Below are 24,086 nucleotides of genomic sequence, written 5' to 3'. Positions count from 1 at the left end.
ACGTTTTCCGTCCAATATTCGTTGGACGGAAAACGCGAGATTTCCAGCAGTGACCCCTTTTCAGTGTTTTTCTCAGCCATAAGACCTAACATTTGAAAACCTAATTTGACTCCAATCATACCAGTCGAAGATCAATGGCGAAGTAAATCCTTCGATTCGACCCGTCAAAGACCAAATTTGCAGTGAAGAAAGACCAAACTCACAGCTCTAGGCATTTCCAAGACAAAAAAGAGGATGGATTCTGGCAAGCAAATGGAGAACCAATGGCAAAGCTTCTGATTTCTCTTCCTCTTCGGTCTTTATGCTCTATTCTTTCGTTTTCCGGCATGTTTTCCGCCACATTTATAGTTAATCAGTGTAGTTATAGTGTTTGGCCTGGGATTCTGTCTGGCGCCTGGACGGTGTTAAGCATATGAGTGGTTGATATTTTATATTTGTTTTATTGTTCTAAATAGGCTCCTGTAGACTAGGCCAGTAGCTCTAACTTCTCTCTATTTCTCCTCTCCTGTACTCTATTTAAACTCTGCTCTTTTATGTTGATCAATATACTTTCATTCACAATCTTACATGGTATCAAGAGCCATAATCTCGTAAGAGCTTTTTTTTTTTTCCTTCCCTATTGCTATCTCCTTATCAAATGGCCAGTCCACCTGCGACCACCACTGAGATTATCCAACTCACAGCCCCATCACATTTCCCTATCAAACTCACCCCTTCGAACTTTTCTGTCTGGAGGCGCCAGGTCCAATCCACGTTGATTGGCTTCAATCTTCTCGGCTTCATTGACGGCTCTGTCAAAGAACCAGCCGCGTTTAATGATTCTGCTCGCACAGTCGCGAACCCAGCTCATCTTGTCTGGCACCGCCAAGACCAGATAATCATCAGTGCTCTTTTGGGGAGCTGTTGTGACACAATCCAGCCCCTCATATCCACAGCTAAAACCGCCAATGATGCCTGGCAACGACTTCTCGCCAGTTATGCTAGTGCCACTCGAGGACGAATCATTTCCCTCAAGGCCAAGCTCACGAAAAACCCGAGAGGCGCTCGGTCTGTTACCGCCTATCTCAATGATATGTGTTCCATAGCTGATGAACTTGCTTTGGCTCAGTGTCCGGTCTCCGATGAAGACCTTGTTGTCTACGTTTTGACTCAATTAGGAGAGGAGTACAACTCTATCATGTCAGCTGTTCGCATTCGTGAAACTCCAATTTCCTTGAGAGAATTAGTAGACATTCTCACTGATCATGAACGCCAACTAAAAGAGGCCAATGATGCTCGTCAGTCCTTAATGGCCAGTGCTAATATTACTCAATGCGGTTCTTTTGGTTCTCGTAATCAACAGCCTGCGTCGAACCGAAGGTTCCGTAATAATAATAACAACGGTACCGCTAACAACAAACCAACTTCACCGCAAGGAGGACCCAATCGAATGGGTGTTGTTTGCAAATTTTGCAATTTTGCTGGTCATGAAACGCAAGTTTGCCGGAAGTTAGCCCGGTTTTTGAAAGAACATAATGTTTTTCCCATGCAGGCCGCTTCATCATATCCGTCTCCTACGGCCAATTCCACCATCGGCTCGACCTCACCATGGCTGTTTGACACGGGCGCTTCTCACCACGCTACTCCAAATGTGACCCCTATGCAGACCTTTTCAGAGTACACTAGTCCTGATGAAGTTCGCCTAGGCAACGGTAATTCTCTACAAATTTCCCATATAGGTCAGTCTACCATTCCCACTTCCGCTTCCGCCCTTATTCTACGCAATGTCTTGTGTGTTCCACAGTTACAAAATAGTCTAGTGTCCGTCTCTCAGCTATGCAAAACTAATAAAGTGCCTATTGAATTTTTTGATTCCCACTTTCTTGTGAAGGAACTTCAAACGAGGACAACACTGTTACGGGGGACGAACATTAACGGTGTCTACTATGGACCTTTGTCTTATGAGCCTACAATAAACACTGTGCGTCTGTCTCATGCGTTTCAGTGGCACCATCGGCTCGGTCATCCTTCAAACAAGGTGTTACAACTTGTGTTGCAACGCTGCAATATTCCGGTTACTGCTTCATCATTGCGTCAACTTCACTGTTCGTCTTGCAGTGTCCACAAAAGTCACAAATTACCTTTCTCTCAAAGTACTCTTGTTAGTACTAAACCATTACACTTGATTTACACTGATGTATGGGGAACTTCTGATAAGTCTATTGATGAATATCGCTATTATGTTATTTTTATTGATCACATCTCAAAATACATTTGGTTGTATCCCTTAAAGTACAAGTCGGATGTGTTTTCGGTTTTCTCTCAGTTCAAACGGCTGGTTGAGAAGTTTTTTGAACTTCCAATAGTGTCCGTTTACTCAGACAACGGGGGTGAGTTTATTAAATTGATTCCTCTGTTTAATGCTCATGGAATATCTCATTTCACTACTCCACCTCACACACCAGAGCATAATGGAATAGCTGAACGGCGACATCGACATATTGTCGAAACAGGCATGTCGCTTCTACACTCTGCCTTCTTACCATCCACGTTTTGGTCCTATGCCTTCCTTACTGCCGTTTACCTCATTAATCGGCTTCCGACTCCAATATTAGGTAATCAGTCTCCGTTTCAGGTTTTATTTAAACAACCACCCAATTATACAAAATTGCAACCGTTTGGCTGTCTATGCTATCCTTGGCTACGACCCTATAACTCTACGAAGTTAGAGCCAAAGTCTCATCCTTGTATTTTTCTAGGGTACTCTAACACTCAATTTGCTTATAAATGTTTGGATTTTGTTTCAAATCGAGTGTTTTTATCCAGGCATGTGCGTTTTGTTTCAAATGAGTTTCCTGCAAAAGAACTACATCTGGATACGGGAACCGTGTCTGGGCACCAAACTACTGCCTCTCAACAGGTTCTGTTCCGGTTGCCTTCTTCCGCAGGTGCCACGTCTCTTAATCTGCCATCTTTGTCCATACCCTCGCCCGTTCCTTCTTCCGCCTCAGAATCTACCAGAGTGCAATTGTCGTCACCTGAGTCGTCCACTACGCCCACAGGTGGAAGCAATGCTGCAAGCTCTGTTCCCAGTTCGTCATCTTCTGCCTACAGTTCGTCACCTACTGTTCCAGAAACCGCCCCACCAACCAGTGAACCTGCTTCTATGTCTTCCCAGCCCGACACCACCTCTGGCGACTCTCAGTCACAAGGTGGTGTGCGTCGGTCTACTAGGAACCGCCGTCCAAATCCACGGTACACTGACTATGTTGTCAATCACACCACTGCCCACCCTATACCTCCAGCTTTAGAACCCTCTACCGTTGCTCAGGCTCTAAAAGATGCTAGGTGGAGGCAAGCCATGGATGAAGAGGTTGATGCATTGCACCGTAACAAGACATGGCGCCTGGTTCCTCGCGACGCAGGGGTTCCAATTGGTTGTAAGTGGGTTTACCGTGTTAAGCGTAAACCCGATGGCTCAGTTGATCGGTACAAAGCCCGCCTTGTTGCCAAGGGCTTCTTGCAAACTGCTGGCAGAGACTACTTTGAGACCTATAGCCCAGTCATGAAGCCGGTTACCATTCGCCTTGTTTTAACCGTTGCGCTGAGTAATAACTGGTGTTTGCGTCAGTTGGATATCAACAACGCCTTTCTACATGGTACACTGCATGAGGAAGTTTACATGGAACAGCTACCGGGATACGTTGACCCTCAGTACCCGACTCATATTTGCAGGTTGACGAAAGCATTGTATGGGCTTAAGCAGGCACCAAGAGCTTGGTACCAGGAACTCTCACAATTTTTGCAACGTTGTGGGTTCATGAAGTCACAGGCTGATGCTTCTTTATTTGTATACTCAGCTCATAATGTAATTGCTTATTTTTTAGTGTACGTCGATGATATTTTGTTGACAGGGAGTGATACAACCTGGCTCGACCGATTTGTGAGGACCCTGTCAGCACGGTTTGCTCTCAAAGACCTTGGCCCCTTACATCATTTCCTGGGTGTGGAGGTCATTCCTACTATTGGAGGTATTTTTCTATCACAGAGTCAGTACATTACTGACATATTGACGCAGTTCAAGATGGATGGTGCAAAGGATGTTACAACACCACTTGCAACATCAGACAAACTCCTGCCGACGCTGTCCTCTAGTGCCGCGACTGATGCTACACAGTTCCGTCGACTGTTGGGTCTAATGCAGTATTTGGTGCTTACTCGCCCAGATGTGGCTTACGCGGTCAATCGGATCTCGCAATTTATGCATGCGCCTTCTGAGCTGCACTGGCAGGCCGTAAAACGATTACTGCGTTACCTCAAGGGAACGGTGTGCCATGGTCTATTTCTTCGAGGGGGTCAACCGCTCTTGTTACGTGTCTTTACAGACTCAGTCTGGGGAGGTAGTGCCACCGCCGGCCGTTCAACTACTGCGTACCTGGTGTACGTGGGTGATAATCTTATTTCTTGGAAGTCCTCGCGACAGAAGTCTGTCTCCCGGTTATCTACAGAGGCTGAGTACTGTGCTTTGGCGAATGCAGCAGCGGAGGTTCAATGGGTTAAGAGTCTGTTGCAGGAGTTAAATTTGGGTCTGGTAAAGCCTCCGGTCCTGTTTTGTGACAACCTCAGCGCCACGTATGTTTGTAAGAATCCGGTGTTTCATTCTCGCATGAAACATCTGGTCCTGGACTACTTCTTCGTTCGGCATTTGGTTTCTAGTGGCATGCTGGTTGTACGACACATTCCATCCTCTGCTCAACTTGCTGATCTTCTCACCAAGCCGCTTGGCCGTCAGCAGTTTCTTCAGCTCCGATCCAAGATTGGTGTCTCCGATGGATCCTCAATCTTGCGGGGGCGTGTTAAGCATATGAGTGGTTGATATTTTATATTTGTTTTATTGTTCTAAATAGGCTCCTGTAGACTAGGCCAGTAGCTCTAACTTCTCTCTATTTCTCCTCTCCTGTACTCTATTTAAACTCTGCTCTTTTATGTTGATCAATATACTTTCATTCACAATCTTACAGACGGCTCAGGTTTCTCCCACGGGTTTTCTCTGGACCCGGGTCAGTCGGTTCCGGTTTCTGTTCTCGTGGCTTGGTTCGGCCGATTGTGGGGCCGGACACAATGCTCTCAGGATTCTGCCACCGGGAAGTTCGCCTGCATGACAAGGGACTGCGGCTCCGGGACTGTGGAATGTTCCGGTGGAGGAGCCACGCCGCCGATTAGGTTGGCGGAGTTCACGCTCAACACCGCGGGGGGCTTGGATTTTTACGAGGTTAGTTTGCTTGACGGTTACAACATGCCCATGCTGGTGGCCCCATAGGGTGGGACTAGGGAGGGAAACTGTACGACCACTGGATGCATGAGCAACCTCAACGACGGGTGCCCGGCGGAGCTGAAGATGATGAGCGCCGCCGCCGACGGCGAGTGCGTGCCGTGTAGGAGCACGTGCGAGGCGTTCGGCGACCCGAAATACTGCTGCATTGGAGAATACGCGACTCCGAACACCTGCAAGCCCAGCTCTTACAGCTACGCTTACGACGCGCTTACAGCTACGCTTACGACGATTGCACTAGCACCTTCACATGCGTCGCCACGGATTATGTCATCACTTTCTGCCCTTTTCCGTCTACTAGGTAAACAATTTACTCTCTCAATACTGAAATCTGATTTTTTCAATTGATAAGACGCATTAACCATCGTCGTTTTTGAAAGAGGGGGAGATATGATGAAAAGACCCAAATACCCCCTCTCAAACCGGGCATGAAGAGTGACGGAGGACCAAAATTGTCCTCCTCACAATAAAAGTGTCCACAAATTGTGTGATTTTTTATGGAGGACCAAAATTGTCCTTGCCACAAGTCTAGGACCAAAAATGTCTTTTACTCTATTGCTATTTACACCACCCTTTGATAGGTGAGCTACCTTTATAGGTGGTGTAAATAGAACAACTTGCTATTTGCACGACTGCACCTTCATTAAAGTTAGTCAAACATTAGAATTATCTAGGTGATCGAATACATTACTTTTTGTTAGATTATTTTTTTAATTATCTTTTAATTAGTTTTATGAAATTTGTTTAACTTTAATTACATGCTTCATGTTTTTATTTAAAATATTTATTATTTATTTTTATTTCAAATTGTGATAGTATAATAATTTTGTCTATAATATTGTTTAATTATTTTGTGTAGTATCTAACGTTTAATAAATTTTAATGATAAAATTAATTTTATTTTTTGTTATTCTAATATTCTTTATAACTCAAATTGTTTTGTATGCATTATTTTACCTTTTTATAAAAATGTAATAAATTAATTTTTAATCTCTAAAAACTGTAAAAACATATTAACATCACAATAAAATATAAAAAGAAAATTTCATTCCATTTCAATCCAATATAACATTATCATGAGTACAATTAGAGCGTACATGCTCATTGTAATTATTGATCCGATTCACATATCGAGTAATCCATGCATCTGCACAATCATATTTAAAATAAGTCCATTGTGGAGCAATAGTAGGCATTGGCCTGGGTACCCTCTTGTTAATGTTACCTTAACATAATGATTATTATTAACATAACCAAGGGGCAATTGCTACATGCTCGTACCAAGGTGGTGAGCTAGATCGAAGCGGTAAATATGTCGTACTGTCGGCCATATTCAGAACATGTAGTATTATAGTCATCTAGTGCCCAACTGGTGCACACCGATCTGATTCAAAAAAATTCAACGAGTTAGACGTTATACCATCCTTGAGTTCCGAACATATTGGTATATTCCATCTTGTGAGACTCTAGTTCTTCCATTAAATTAGATCGAATTCTGAACCATTCATCTTCCAGAAAAGCAAGATAGATAGCTACCGCTCGAAATCCACAATTTCCGTCAGATCTCACATCTTGCACTTGCATGATGAAAGGATGGAATATAACCGCAATTTGACGAATATATGGATGTAAAAAATGTCTATCACTTGAGGTTGATGCAGCTGAACAACTATTTGGAGTTCGTTCTTGAAATTGAAAAGCATTTGGCTCGGCATATCTTGATGCAGCCAAACGACTATGTTTACTAGGATCTTGAGTGGGCATAGTTAGATCAGTTTGAGTTTTTCTGAGAAATTTGTTCTTTGAAGTGGGACACCCACGAATATTTATTTGCATGGCTGGCTCACGGATCAAAGTTGTAGATGACGCAATCATCTCCCTCAACTTTCTCAATATACTGAATTTACTAGTTCTTGATTGTTTCTTGAACTGATCCTTAAACATATGAAGCTGATGCACAAAACCAAAATCCTCATTGTTTAGAGAGATGGAAGGTGATAAGTCGAGTTTTCTCCAAAATATATGAATCGAATAAAGTGGGATATGATGATTATTGTTAAAATATGTTACCTGCTCGTGTGCACATGGAAGCCCACAACTTGTGCGCAATCAACATCCACAATTTTCAAAAATAAACCCACCACATTGATAAGGGACAATATATGTACCGTTTTGAAAATTGAAGGGAAACATTTACACCATTAATAATTCAGAAGTGACATAAATTACTATTTTCTGTAGTGATTTCTATCTCAACGCTGCATTATGCTCACTTCCCAGATTTCTGTTGGATCTCAACGCTGCACTATGCTCACTTCCCAGATTTCTGTTGGATCTCAACGCTGCACTATGCTCACTTCCCAAGAGGTCACCCATCCCGAGATTGCTGGAAGTCCCGGCTGACACCCACCAATCTCCCTAGCCTACGCGCCTATAATCCCCACAAGTACAAAACAGTTCACGGGCGTCTGTTGTTGGAACCAACAGGCGTCTGTTCTGTGACAGACGCCTATGAACCAGACACTGATTGTCCTGACTTTAGGCGTCTGTCGTTTGTAAACTTCTAAAGTTGTTTATGGCGTCTGTTCTTCATGAATATGATTATTTTTTATTGGTGAAGAACAGACGCCTATTGTCACTATGCTAAGTAATATTACGTATTTTAGGAATCTGGTACTTTGGAGGAACAGATGCCTATTGTTCTTTTATATATATATATATATATATATATATATATATATATATATATATATATATATATATATATATTATTTGGTCACCTTGCTACCTTACATTATTCTTCCACATTATTTTCCAACAACACATTCAATAATATCCATTAACCCAATTATATTGCACAATCCACAATATAATCAAAATTACAAAATCCACCATCATATCCAAACTAGCTACAACATAATATAATATACTCCAAACTACAATAGATATAATCCAACCATTAATATCTAATTAAGTACATACTTCGTCAAACATGCACAAAATATATGACATTATATACATTCCTTATGAAAATACTTAGCCCACATTTCACGAATCTCGTCTATTTCTTCAATAGAGTATGGCGTAGTGCGATCTTGAAACACCTACAAAAGAATGATTAATTGTATTAATAATAAATTATAATTAATTTATTAAAAAAATACTTAGTTTATATCATTTTATATGTACCTTATCCAAAGAAGTATATGTGGAATATATACTTTGTGCATAAATCATGCATATATTTCATAACATAGTATCCACACTCAACACCTCCCGGTTGTTGAGGGCACTAAAAAAACAAATGAAAATAAAGTAAATATTCTTTAATTTGTAATCAAGCTAACAACTAATAAACAACAAATTAAGAAAAATAAACAACAAATAAAAAAATAAAAAACAAATAAAAAAACTAAACAACAAATTAATAAGCTAGTAAGCATTGTTTTATTTTACCTTTAAGATTCTTCCATTGAACAAGATTTTTTGCTCTTTGACCCCGTTGATTCAGATATGATCGGAATGCTCTATAACATTAATGTATAAACACAATTAATAAATTATAACACCTAATATAAAAAATTTTATATACAAATAAACTTTTACTTACATATTCACCACAGGCTTGAGTTGTATATCCCGGTCACGTTTCAAAGGATCCAAAACATATACCATCCTCGAACAAACATTAATCACTAGAAGCAACCAATGCTCTCTATAATTTATAAATACATACATTGCACATTTAATTAGTAATAATTCAAATTCACTTATATAAACACAACAGAAAAACAGATTACTTACCAATGCTCTCTTCATCATTTTTTTTTTTGGTGAACATCATTCTCTTCATCATTTTCTATTCTATTTTCACCGATGTTTGTACTAGAAAGTACACTCTCACCATACCATATCCATTGGTTATAACATTCTTTAAAGCCGCGGCATATTAAATGACTCCTAACTTGCTCAGAACTACGAAATTTCCTCAGATTCTTACAAGCATAACAAGGGCACACCAAAAATTCTTTTCCATTTTTATTTTTATTTTCTTCAGCATACTTTAGAAAATTTTCAACCCCTAGCATATATTCATATGTATTTCGTTTCCCATACATCCAACTACGATCGATATCTCTCATGTGCAAGCATGGTTGAAGTCTTTAAATTTTATTTACTTTAATTAAAATGATTTTTTAATTTATAATTTTTATTAAAAAGTCTCTATTTTCTTCCCTAAATATTACATATCACATTGCATATCTATATTAATAAGCCATAAAAAATCACACATTACTGTGACATTGCATAAAAAGTAATTTTTTTTTTCTTAACATAATAAGCCATAAATATTGCATATCACTGAGGAGGAAGAAGAGGAAGAAGAAGAAGAAGAAGAGGAAGAAGAGGAGGAAGAAGAGGACGAAGAAGATGAGGAAGAAGATGAAGAGGAGGATGAGGAATAAGAGGAGGAAGAAGAAGAAGAAGAAGAAGAGGAAAAGGAAGAAGAAGAAGATGTACGTACCTGAAGGAGACGACCGAAGATGCTACGCTGCTTGGACGCTGCTTCTTCATGTCGCTGCTGCTCAACGTCGTCGCCAGTCACCTCCGCCGCGGCATCGTCTCCGTTTCTCCGATGGTCGTTGTCGTCGTTCCTCCGGAGGTCGCCGGCGAAGCTCAAGATAGAGATGAAGGCTAAGAAGATGTTGAAGGTTATGGAGATGATGAAGGCTACTAGCTAGGAGATATGGTAGATGGAATTGTGGAAGCAAAGGAGATGGTGAGTAAATGGTGATAGGATAGCTTGTGCTGACGTCGATCAATCAATGCTTCGTACGTACCTATAACATATAGGAATAAGGGTCAAATAGGCCATCTAACTGCACACAATAATGCAATTAGGCCACTGAACCTAAAAAAACAACAATTAGATCCCTAAACTAACAATTTTCTTGCAATTAGTCTAATTTATAAGTTTTCTAGGTTGCTAGCAGGTCGCCTTTTAATTTAAAATATTTTTTTTTTAAATTTAAAGTATTTTTTAAAATTTTATTATTCAAAATAATTATTTAAAATTTTTTTTTTTTAAAAAAAGAAGATCGTCTCCGGCCATGGATTCGTCTCCATGGCCGGAGACCTCTTCGTCTCTGGCCATGGATTCGTCTCCATGGCCGGAGACCTCTTCGTCTCTGGCCGGCCGGAGACGAAGAAGTTATCTTCGTCTCCATGACCGGAGACGAAGAGACTCTTCGTCTCTGGCCATGGAGACGAAGATAACTTCATCGTCTCCGGCCATGGAGACGAAGAGTCTCTTCGTCTCCGGCAGTGGAGACAAAGAGACTCTTCGTCTCCATGGCCGGAGACGAAGAATCGGCCAGAGACGAAGATGTCTCCGGCCATGGAGACGAATCCATGGCCGGAGACGATCTGTTTCCTTTTTTTTTTTTAAGTTTTAAATAATTATTTTAAATAATAAATATTTTAAAAAATATTTTAAATTTAAAAAAATATTTTAAATCCAAGGTGACCTGCTAACAACCTAGAAAACTTACAAATTAGACTAATTGTAAAAAAATGATTAGTTTAGGGATCTAATTGTTGCTTTTTTAGGTTCAGTGGCCTAATTGAATTATTGTGTGCAGTTGGATGGCCTATTTGACCCTTATTCCTAACATATATTATTTTTTTTTAAATCTTATGACAAATAAGCTACTGTTCAAAGACAATCGTTATACCCTGCACCACGGCGCATAGTGCACTGTGCACCCCGCGCCTCCCAAAATGACGTCGTTTTGGGAGGCGCGGTAAGAAGTTGACATGATTATGTATATTTGTTTGTACAATTATGTATATTTTTTATTATGTACATTTTTTATACAATTATGTACAATTTTTTTTATACAATTACGTACACACTACTGGAAATTATGGAATTTCCGACCACCTGAAATTGATCTTAAATCAAGTCGAAAGCCTTGTTCCAACCACTTTTGGTATCCGGAAAAACCTTTGTTGCTATTTCCGACCACTTTTTGGTATCAACTTGATTTAAGATTACTTTCAGGTGGTCGGGAATTCCATAATTTCTAGTAGTGACATCCGGATCAGGAAATTTTTGTGTATTATGTTAAGAGTTGATGTGTATTATGTTAAAAGTTTATGTTTATTATGTATTATGTTAGACTATGTGTATTATCTTTTAAAAAAGAGTATATGTATTTTGTTATATAATTATGTACATTCATGTATACAATTATGTGTATTTTAGTATAAGAATTGTACATTTTTTAACATGAGATTTTTTTTAAGGAAAATTAACTGCCAAACACTGGGTAGCGAAATTTCTAAAATAAAAAAAATAATAAAATTAAAACGACGTCGTTTTGCATCTGGGCGCACAATGCAACGCACGCCGTGGTGCAGGATATAAATTTTCGTTCAAAGAAGAACAGTCGCTAATAGGGCATGATTTATTAGTATTACACTATTAGCATATGTTCTTCTTTTACAACAAACGCTAGTTGTTGTTTAACAAAAAAACCACCGCGCATGTTTTATTATTATTTATTTTCCAAATGATGACAGGCCTAATATTTATGGTCAACTTTGTAGTAGTGCCCCATCCTGGGATTGGACTTAGCCCGACCTACGACCTACGCCCACATCTCATCTGGGACTGAACTCGGCTCTGATACCAATTATTGGATCTCAACGCTGCACTATGTTCACTTTCCAGGGGGTCAACCATCCCGTGATTGTCGGAAGTCAAGCACGCTTAACCATAGAGTTCTATGGTACTTGGTTGTCACATCCTACTCAAAACCAATTGGTGATAAGCAGGTGGACATTAACCATTTAACCACATCTCTCCATGGTAAGCCACAGCGCCACGTGTCGAATCGAGCAGGGGCTGAACTCGTGTCGAATCGAGCAGGGGCTGAACTCGGCCAACCCGACTAACGCCCAACAATTTCCCTAGGGATTTGCATCCATTTACAAATTCCAAAAGAATTTGTCGAAAAATTCAACAAACTCTTGAAGGAAGGGAAAATTTATGATATCCAAAATTTCATTGTGCATACCTCTCGCATGAGGTTTAAGTCGTGCGAGCACAAATACATTATGAAAGCAAACAATGACACTTTGATCAGCATTTCGGATCAAGATGATTCCGTTTTCCCAAACACATGTTTAAATTCAAAGATTTAGGATCGTCGAAGGCTCCCGGAGGTGTTGATAGTGACTAGTTAATTGGTAAGTTATTATTACAATTCGTTCTATATTGGGTGTTATTTGCATTCTTTTTTGATATTATTCTAATTCATTCATATTTGCAAACTTACAATGGTTTTGTTGGTTTTCACATATTTAATTGGTCGTGTAGTTTCCGTTACTGAGCCAAAAGTTATTTAAGTCAATCAAAATCCTCAAAGGTTGATTGATTTCGTCATTGAATCTCGGTATGTAGAATTTTTTTCAATGGTTTCTTTATTTGTATAAATAAACATATAGTCTTTATTACCAAATACATTTGTTTTTACTCAGGGAGAGTCGGTTAACGATAACCCTGTGGGACGAGCACGTGGATTATTTTTTTGTCTTACTATAATGGTGGTAGATCCACTGATCGTTATACTACAACTTTGTAGAGTCAGGGTCATTGATGGTAAGTAATAACCCAACGGCAGACTTAAATTCCCGTTGATGCTCGCATATGCCATGACTATAAACTAAAGTCAAGGCCAAACACTAACTCACGTTGGGTTATTGCTGAAAAAACCGATCTTTAATCATGGTCAATTGTACGTGGCTTTTTCCCGTGTCACCCATATGGCCAGAAGGTTTTAGCTCTAGACGAGGATGGACAAAATTTTGTTACTACTACCAATGTCGTCTACAAAGAGGTTTTCAATAATGTGTATTTCAAACTAGTGATATTATGTTTTCTTTTTATAGAAAGATGAAAAAATTGCTATATATCTGCACAAAAAATATATCTTCCATACAAATAATTTCTAAGATAACGGTCAAAAAGACACTCCAACTATATACCAAAGAGCAATTAGCCCCTTGAACTAAAAAAACATTCAATTAAACCCTTAAACTTGTTAAAATAGTGCAATTAACATATTTAACATATAATAGCATGTTACATTCAAGTCACCTGCCACGTAGGATTTCACGTAAATTCCACGTCAATTATATTAATATTTTTAAGGTTATTTTTTAAAAAATAAATCAATTTAAAAATAAATGCCATGGCAGCAGGCTGCCGCCATGGACTAGAATCCGTTGAGATGCCAGCAAGCTTCTCCGTCCAAATCTGGACGGAGAAGCTCGCTGGCTTCTCAAATGGAGAAGCCAACGAAGAAGCCATCACTTCTCTTCTCTTAAACGCCGCTGGCAACTATTTATTTATTTATTTTATTATTTAAAAAAAATCAAAGAAATGCCATGTAGATGCCTAGCAAGCAAAATTAACTGATTACTTTTTGGTAACTTATTAAAAATGGTAATTGCACATTTTAAACAAGTTTAAGGGTTGAATTGAAGGTTTTTTTTTTTTTTTTAGTTCGAGGGGCTAATTGCACTTGGATATATAATTCGAGGTTCTATTTGACCCTTATCCCCAATTTCTATAACTAAGTTGCTAGACAACGAGCTAATTAGCCCAATTAATACAAATCTTAAACCCTTATATATAAAATCTCTAAAGTTTCAGCACTGGATGCGTATATCTACTTGTTATTTGGGCAATATTTGCTCGAATTCAAGCAAGGAAAACATCAAAAAACATAATCGATCCAACTTAATTCTTCAATTGCACTGTATAATATTCGTTGTTATAATTTATACAATTGTATATCGATCTAAATATTCTTAAAATATTATAACAAATTCATTCCATGCAACACACTGATGAAATTAAAATACAAGTAATTATAAAAATGTCACTGCACTTTCTCTTGTGTTTTTTGCCATTGTCGGTCCGATCATTCTATATAGAAAATTGAGATTATTTCATATTCTCACAATGAGTACTGGCCTAATAGTCAGAGTGTTATGTATGATATTGGCCCTTTTTAATAAATAGATCAGATAAGCATTTGTCAATAAATATTATGCAAATTGGCAATACAAACATATTTCCGTGTTGAAATGAAATTCATGGTATAAACTTGAAATATCAAGATTTTTTTAAAAAAAATTTCAACGATTTAATTGTTTAAAAGAGAAAATCTAATCAATTAATTAAAAAATATATGATTTGAGTTTAATTGTTTCTATTTATATAAATAAATTGATGCATTTATAAAATCTCAAATAGGTTTTTTAATGATAGATATATTTTTATATATTATTTATTTACACACACACACACACACACACACACACACACACACACACACACACACACACACACACACACATATATATATATATATATATATATATATATATATATATATATATAAGATAAAAATAAATTTTAATATATTTTAATTACAACTTAGGCTCATGTTGCTATATGGACTTTGGTCTACGGTATAAGTATTAATGTAAGATGTGGTGACATTTCATACTAATCATACGTAAGTTGGTAACAATAATTAGGTGTCAACCCAATAGGGTAGCTCAAGTGGCAAATGAGCTCTCTTTGTGGGGGAGAATTCCAGGATAACCCGGGTTCAATTCTCACAAGTGACGATTCTCTTTGGGCCAGCTTCTGTGCCTCTCGGAGCGAATCGGGTGGACTTGGACCTTTAAACGGACAGAGAAAGACCCGGACCACAATGTGTGGTTTCCATCAAAAAAAAAAATAATAATAATTAGGTGTCATGATTTAGGTGAGATTTCATACTAATCGAACATTATTGTGCACATAAATGATTTAGAAGAGGCAAAGTGCACAACAAACGCAGACTCTGCATAACTAAAATGCATCAACGGCTCAGTAAACAAAAGATAAATGTGTATCAAAAGGTTGTTTCCAAGGAGTTTGCATATGTCAATGTAAGATCGAATTGATGATATTCCACAATTGAGTATGAAATTAGTTAATAAAATAATTATTTAATTTTATGATGATTTGGAGATTTTATTAATTCCATTCATAGTATGTGCGAGGTTCTAAATTTAAAGTTATTCAGATTGACTCTTATGTATTTGTTGTTTATGAACTGATCGACTTCATTACATGTTAACAAAAGAATATACTTAATATTAGAATAGTGTAATATCATGTAGTAAAGTTAGGATCTAGTGTAACATTCTTGAATTTAGTTTTGTGACTATCCTTTATTAATATTATTATAGGTAGGTTTTAGGATATATCATTTTAAAAATAGATTTTGTGTTTAATTATTTATTGTAATTATTGATATTTATAATTTGATAGTTTAATCATATAATTCGATGAATTTATGAAGGATGACAAGATGCATGCTTGCAAGTTAAGTTGTAATTATCATTTTAAGAATACAAAATTTTAAAAAATGCACATTGTATTTTGGGTAGTCATTTTTAAAAAAAAAAAATTAATTTTTAAAAGAGAAAATTTCAATTTTTGAGTAGTATTGAATCTGTTACAATAATGCAGTATCTGTTCATAACTACTTAATTTCTCAACCTACTGAAGTACAAAGTCAAAGAGTCAATATCGGCTCAAACTCACAACCTCTAGTAAACAATACTCCATATCTTTTTTACAAGTTCCATTGAGAAACAACAATATTATAGAGCACGTACACTCCACATTATTATGGATTTTGGGTATAGTCTTATAGGTTAAATCTGCTCCAGATAGTAATGAAATGAAATAAATAAAGAAATCATGCAGAACCTAACCTGTGATCATATCATCTCCTCTGGTGTGTGTCCCATGTATATATAACAATATAATAAGATGCCCTAGCCACTATCTTCAACAAGTAGTACAAAATATTATATGAACAGAACTTCAATCATCAATTACATAGATTCAACACACATACAGAGAGAGAGAACTGATACATAGTAAATACATACATATCGACACACATACAGAGAGAGAGAACTGATACATCATACGAAAAATAAAAATAGGTATTCAATAAGCAAGTAAAATATGAAATAAAACAAGTTCTGTATTAACCACCAATTTCTGCTCAGCCGCAATACTCAAAGCACAAAAGCTATATTAATACCAATACATATCAGGGAATCGATTTGCTTATACTCTAGTTTTCACAGTATAAGACAACATCTTCAAGTCCTTTTTGGCGGAAGAGTTAGTTCGCAACAACGATGAAATGTGGCTATTATTTCTCTTTCTTTCTCATTCTCAATCGTATTTATCACTTAGAGTTAATACCATCCGAGATCCTCCGAGTATAGTAGTTTTGCCACGTTTAGTCCTAAACTTTTAAATTGATCATTTGTGATCCTTCGACTTTCAAATTTAACCATTCGTGGTCCAAGTTAACCACTCATGGTCCTTCAACTATTAAATTTTAACTAACTATGGTCCTTTCAAGAGGACCACGACTGGTTAAATTTCGAAACTTGAAGGACTATGGTGGTTACTTTTGACTACGAATGGTTAAATTTGAAAGTTGAAGGACCACATATGATCAATTTGAAAGTTTAGGACTAAACGTGACAAAAACATTATACTCGGAGGACCTCAGATGGTATTAACTCTTATCACTTAGGACACAGAAATTAAGGTCGATTAGACTAATACTTTGAAACGATTTGCCATTATGTTTTGTTGGAAGACTGTGATTCACAGTCGAAAAGCTTGGGAAAGATGGAGAAAGAGCTCACATTCGACTTAAAGAAACCACTCTTCCTTGAAGGTGCACTATGATTTTCGCAGTTAAATAATGAAATAACATACTCATAATTAAATTGTACTATTACTCATTGACAAGTTGTGAGTTAGCGGTGTATGGAAAGTAGGGGTGGAGAATGAAAATTCTTCCGGATATCGTTCTCAAATGATGGACATTTGAAATTGAATATTGTGTAGTCAAACATAAGCATGCATTTGCAATAAAAGGTTAGGGAAGTTCATTCTATCAAGTGGAGTATGTGGTGAATTGGATTCCCTTGCATTGCAATGTAGAGACTTTGGTAAGGGATGAATTGATGATGAAACTATGTGATGAATTGAGGTGTGATGGACAATTTTAATATGTCCTCGAAAGTGCACGAGTCAGTTGTAGTGATAGTGTGCAATAGCAAGGGTCGTACCCGATGCAATTTAATAACTTGAAATTAATTAACTCAATAATTTAAAGTACCAGAAACAATTGCCAATGGTAAGAACGCAAAATAATTAAGTTTGAAGCTAAACAAATAAATAAGTGAATAAAAACTCAAAAAAGTAAACAAGTAATCTAATTAATCAGAATTGGACAAAAAAAAAAGTCTAGGGAATTGAACTCATTACCGCTATTAATTCTGCACCTCTAGTCTAATCCTACCGATCATTGAAATATCAACCCATAAAATAAAGCTTAGCAAATTAAAAGCAAATATGGTAAACAAAATCAAATAGAGCTGAGCAGATTAAAAACAATTATAACAATTCAAATAAAATAAAGTTTAGCATTTTTGGCACTTTACTTGGCTCCACGTTGCATCACTCATTCAATTAATTAACAATTTGGAAATTGAAAGCTTAAACAGAAGAATTGCTAGGAAAACAAGAGAAACGCAGCAGACCACTCACAATGTAATTCGCAATCTAAACACAAATCCAATGGTAATTAAAACTACAGCTACGCACAGAAGTCAAACATTACCACTAAATCAAAGCTACTACATCGAACGAATGGGTTTTAAAGTTGCCATGAAATTGCTGTGATGGACTCTTTTACGCTGGAATTAAACTGATGAAGAATTTGTTGAAACAAAGACAGTTGCGCTGATAGGAGCCGCCGAACGGAACGAAGCCACCGCCGAACAAATTAATTGCAGCAGCTGTGTAGGAGATTTGTGCTGCCGGAATTGGTATTCAGAATCCCGTCGTCACCAGAGAGAATGGAGCCGTCGGAACTCTCCGCTCACCGTCCCCGGAGTTGGTCCGGAGCCAATTGATTCATGAATGATGAACATTAGCTTCATTTTATATTGTTCCGGCCAAGCCACTTCTCCGCTTCTGCGCTGCTATGGAGCATTCTTCTGCTAGTCTATCGGATCGTAGCCATGACCGAGAACGAGTCTGCGATCACATTCTTATATTGATATATAAGAATAACAATAACAATAACAATATCAATAACAATAACAATAACAATAAGAAAATTCTCTCTCTCTATCCCTACGTATTAGGGTTCCGATATACATCCCTGAGTTCTAGGGTTTTCGGCTGCGATATATCGGCGAGCGTTTCTTCTGGTCTGGACGTCCAAGGGCTTATTGATGGCACGGCTCACATCACGCTACAAGACGAGGAGGTGGGGGTTCAGTTTGTGGAGGAGCCGGACGGTGGGGTGGAGCACGGCGTTGAATGTCGAACATGGGCTCTTGTTGGCCAGTTCTTGACCGACCGTAATTTGAAGGTGGAGATAATGAAGAGGGTTATGGCATCAGCATGGCGTCCATTAATGGGAATTGAAATAACGGATGTTCGGCCGGGGCTTTATCTATTTACTTTCTTTGATGAGGCCGATCGACGTCGGGTTTTGGAGGAGGGGCCCTGGGCTTTCGAGAATGCACTGTTTCTCTGTCAACCGCTAGAAGGGGACGATGATCCGGCATTGATAGAGTTGAGTACAGTCGACTTTTGGGTGCAGGTTTTTGGGCTCCCGACGGGTTATCGGACGGAGAATGTTTTAGAAAAGGTGGGGGATTATGTTGGTGTGTTCCTGTGTATTGATGAGCGGTGTTTTGCGAGGTCATGGACGGAGTTCTATAGGGTTCGGGTGCGGCTTGATGTTGCGAACCCCATAAAGCATCGCATGAAGATGATCATGCGTGATGGTACGTGGGCGTGGATTAATTTCAGGTCCCCATTGTCGCCGGAGCAGTATATTTACGGTCAGGGTTTGAAGGCGTGGGGAATGGGGGCGGCCAAGGTGCTGGGGGATAAATAGTTCCGGCTTGGTCAGGAGAGGAGAAGGGAGATTGGTTATGGTGGTGTTGCGGTGAGGAGGGGACAGCAGAGGGGGTACGGGAAGAGGGTGCCGTGGAGGGGGTGGATGGCAGTTTGATGGCGGGGCAGTCAAGGGAAGGGGTTTCGGGTTTGGGAGTTGCGCAGATTAATATGGCTGCTGTTGTGGTTGAGGGGGAGGAGAGGGGTTTGAGGGTGGATCCGAAGCGGAGGAGGGGACTGGGAGGTGACATCGTGAGCGAGGTGAGGGCTATGCAGATGGAAACGGAGTATGACAGTTTGGTGGGACCTGGGGACCAGGCCCACCGTTCTCAATGAGTACCCTATTTTGGAACTGCCGTGGCTTGGGCAATCCACGGACAGTTCAGGAGGTGGTGGACTTAGTGTCCAAGAAGAAGCCCGAGTTCGTGTTTTTGATGGAAACTATGGTAGATAGAAGTCATGCCGAGAGACTACGAGTGAAACTGGGTTTAGAGGGTTGCTTTGCGGTTGATAGTGACGGCCAGAGAGGTGGTTTGTGTTTTCTATGGGCCAAGAATAATGGTGCACGTTTGATTAAATATTCGACTAATCACATTGATCTTGAGATTTCTTTGCCTGATAAGCCGCTGTGGAGGTTGACGTGTTATTATGGATTTGCACAGAGGGATAGGAGGAGGGCTGCATGGGATTTTCTACGATCTCTCAAGGGGGTATCTGACCTTCCTTGGGTGGTTTTGGGAGATTTCAACGATTTATTGATGCAGGCGGATAAGAGAGGGAGGTTGCCACATCCTGTTGGTTTGATTGAGGGGTTTGCTGAAGCTTTGGATGACTGTGGTTTGATGACACTGCCTATGATTGGATACCCTTACACGTGGGAGCGTGGGAAAGAGACTGCTCGCTGGGTGGAGGAGCACTTGGATAGACTGGTGGCGAATATTGACTGGCTGCAGGGCAATGATAGGGCGAGGGTCTTTAATATTCAAACTGACTCGTCAGATCATACTGCGCTATTTCTGGATATAGGAGGGGTGGATCATGTGTTGAGGCCCCGGGGTTTCCGGTTTGAGAATGCATGGCTACTGGATGGTGGTTGCAGGGAGGTGGTGGAAAGGGAATGGTCTAATACTCCAGGTTTGGCGTTACAGGCCAGGCTTGGTGTGTGTGGCCGGGGTTTGAGGAGGTGGGGTGGTGATCGCCATCATAAGTATGGGAAACGGGTTGAAGGTATAAAGAAGGAGATAAATGGTTTACGAGGTAGTCATGATCCTGTTTCTTTGGCTCGGTTTAGGCAGCTTGATGAGCAGTTGACTGTGGTGCTAGCTCAGGAGGAGGCTTTCTGGAGGCAACGTGCTAAGCAGCACTGGCTTCAAGGAGCTGATAGGAATACGATGTTTTTTCACAAGTATGCCACATACCGGAAGAAGAAGAATGTGATCCAGAGACTGAAGGATGATGGTGGTGTTTGGAGAGAGCGCAATGCCTTGGACTCAGTGGTTACAGACTATTATAACTAAATTTTTACCTCGGGGAAGAGTCCAGGGAGTTTTAATGTGGATACCTTGCAGTCTCGTGTAACCAGAGAACAGAATGATGATTTGCTGCATCCCTTTTAGCCGGAAGAGGTGCGGAGTGCTTTATTCTCTATGGGCAAGGATAAATCTCCGGGACGGGATGGCATGAACCCGGGCTTCTATCAGGCCTTCTGGGATGTCATTGGTAAGGATGTTTCTGATTTTGTGCTTAATTGTTTATCTGAGAAGTCTTTTCCTGCAAATTTGAATGATGCTAATATAGTATTGATCCCAAAAAAATGCTCCCCTGTATCTGTGGCTGATTTAAGGCCAATAGCTTTGTGCAATGTGTTGTATAAGATAATGGCGAAAATGATTGCTAATCGTATGAAACCATTGCTTGAGGGTATGATTTCTGTTTCGCAAAGTGCTTTTTTACCAGGTAGGTTGATCTCAGATAATATACTTATTGCGTCTGAGGTTGGTCATTATTTGAGGAGGAAACAGTTGGGGCAGGTTGGGTGGGCGGCCTTAAAACTTGATATGGCGAAAGCATATGACAGGATGGAGTGGCCTTTTGTGTAGCAGATGTTGACTGGCTTGGGTTTTGATGAAAGATGGGTACAGCTGGTAATGTTGTGATGTGCAGTCAGTATGGTATAGGGTGCTGGTCAATGGGAAGCCTACTAAGGAAATAGTGCCCACGAGGGGGCTGAGACAAGGAGATCCATTGTCTCCTTATTTGTTTATAATTTGTGCTGAGGGCTTATCATTGTTGTTGCAGGACTCTCAGGCTAAAGGGCTTTTACATGGTTGTAGAGTGGCTAGGGGGGCACCATCTATCTCGCATCTGGTTTTTGCAGATGATAGCTTACTATTCTTTAAGGCTAATTTGCAGGAAGCTCTGGAGGTAAAGAGATGTCTGGGAATTTATGAGGCTTTCTCTGGGCAGGCGGTTAACTTTCAGAAATCAAGCATTACGTTTAGTCGTAATACACAGGTGGAGGTAAGGTACCTGGTTGCGAATTCCTTGGGGGTGGGACAAGCTGATGATTTTGGGAAATATCTTGGATTGCCTTCTGTTGTAGGCCGAAATAGGAGTGTAGTATTCGCATATGTTGAGCAGAAGTTGAGACAGAGGTTCGGTTCATGGAACAAGAGGCTGCTATTTAAAGCAGGGAAAGAGGTGCTTTTAAAGAGTGTAGCACAAGCAATGCCTGCCTACACAATGAGCATTTATTTACTCCCTATGACTTTGTGTAATGCTCTAGAAAGGTTGATGAACAGGTACTGGTGGGGTCAGAGTAGCTCACAGGGCAGTATTCACTGGATGTCCTGGGACCGAATGTGCGTGCCTAAGAAGTTTGGAGGTATGGGTTTTAAACGTTTACATGAGTTTAATATTGCACTGTTAGCCAAACAGGGATGGCGGCTCTTAACCAATCCGGAGTCCCTTGTAGCTCGTGTATTTAAAGCCAGGTATTATCCTACTTCTTCGTTTTATGAAGCCACAATTGTTGGAAACCCGAGTTATGCGTGGAGAAGTATTTTTGCAGGTCAAACATTACTAAAGTCCGGTTGCAGGCGGAGAATTGGTAATGGAAGGACCACTAGGGTTTTAAATCATCCGTGGCTACCTGATGCTATTGATCCCTATGTAGCCTCGACCCACCCAGGTCTGGGGCAGGAGCTTCTGGTTTCAGACTTGATTGATAATGCCACCAATGGGTGGAATAATGAACTGTTGGATGAGTTGTTTGCCCCACGAGATGTTTTGTTGATTAAGCAGCTCCCTGTTAGTTTGGAATGTGATGATGATTGGTTTTGGGACAGGGATCTGAGGGGTTGCTACTCGGTTAAAGATGGTTACAGAAGGTTGGGAGAGGTAAATGGCCCATGTTTGCCAGTATGGGGTAATTTGTGGAGTTTGCAGGTCCCCCCAAGATGGAGAATTTTTATGTGGAGAGCTTTGTCTGACATCCTGCCCACCCTTGATAATTTAATTAATAGAAGAGTTGAGTTGATTAATATTTGCCCAGCATGTGGCATGGAGGAGGAAACTATCATGCATGTTTTATGTTCTTATTCTTTTGCTTCACAAGTGTGGAATTTTTCTCAACTGCTTATCCCTTCTTTTGACGGCAGGAGTTTTAGGCAATGGACAGATCTATGGCTTGGCAACTCGCTCACTTATAGTTCAGAGGCTCAGGGGAGGATATGTGGTTTGTTATACGACATTTGGACTGCCAGGAATGAGGCGGTTTGGGATGGTTGTTTGCTAATGCCATGTGTGGTGGTCAGGAGGTTCACAACGAAGTGGATTTCATGGACTGCAGCTGATCAGCATCGAAGTACCACGCGTGTAGCGCATGTACCCCCGGGTCCGGCTTCAGTATTAGATGATGGTGTGATCTGTCGTGTAAATGCGGGCTTTCACGGTCCAAATCATGCACCGGCTTATGGTTTTATAGTGCAGGAGATGGATGGAACCTTTGTGGCGGCAGGGAATGGTCCTCTTATTTGCCCATATGACCCCCTCTTGGCGGAAGCAATGACTTTGTGTGAGGTTTTATCATGGCTAAGGGATAATGGCTACTCAAGGATTTCAGTGTGCTCCAATAGTCTAGTTTTAGTTTCTAGTCTTAAACATGCAAGTTCGTTTCGTACTTATTTTGGTTATGTTTTGCTAGCTTGCAATCGTTTGTTATCTTCTATGACTAGATCAACAGTTATTCATGTTCGTAGGGATGATTTACAGGCTGCCCATGTTATGGCTAAGCATGTAACTGCCTCTTTGGCACATTCTCTTTGGAGGGATATTCCTCCTTCTTTTCTTGAGCCTGGAATGGCTAATGCAATATAAGTTTGTTGGCTTTCAAAAAAAAAACAATAACAATAATAATAATAATAATAATAATAATAATAATAATAATAATAATAATAATAATAATAATAATAATAATAATAATAATAATAATCTTCCTATTAAATTGGGGTTAAGGAATTATTGTTCTGATAGAATTCAAATAATAGACAAATTTAATAAAAATAATTCTAAAATAGAATAATATTAACAAAACTAAATACATCAATAATAAATAAATAAATAAATAAATATATATATATATATATATATATATATATATATATATATATATATATATATATATATATATAA

At 39.3% G+C, this 24,086-nt stretch overlaps 1 protein-coding gene and 1 pseudogene across 1 annotated transcript; both read left to right on the top strand.

Moving 5' to 3' along the window:
* The first annotated feature begins 263 nt into the window (after nucleotides 1-263).
* LOC109159941 lies at nucleotides 264-7,733 on the top strand (annotated as a pseudogene).
* Nucleotides 7,734-19,726: 11,993 nt separating this feature from the next.
* LOC109159940 lies at nucleotides 19,727-23,771 on the top strand. Its single transcript, XM_019308054.1, has 3 exons — nucleotides 19,727-20,890; nucleotides 21,011-21,424; nucleotides 21,558-23,771. The coding sequence occupies exons 1-3, from the start codon at nucleotides 19,727-19,729 to the stop codon at nucleotides 23,769-23,771; spliced, it is 3,792 nt and encodes a 1,263-aa protein (XP_019163599.1).
* The last annotated feature ends 315 nt before the right edge of the window (nucleotides 23,772-24,086 follow it).

This window comes from Ipomoea nil, unplaced genomic scaffold (assembly GCF_001879475.1).
Source record: "Ipomoea nil cultivar Tokyo-kokei standard unplaced genomic scaffold, Asagao_1.1 scaffold2845, whole genome shotgun sequence".
NCBI lineage: Eukaryota > Viridiplantae > Streptophyta > Magnoliopsida > Solanales > Convolvulaceae > Ipomoea > Ipomoea nil.
This window is presented reverse-complemented; position numbering and strand designations above follow the sequence as displayed.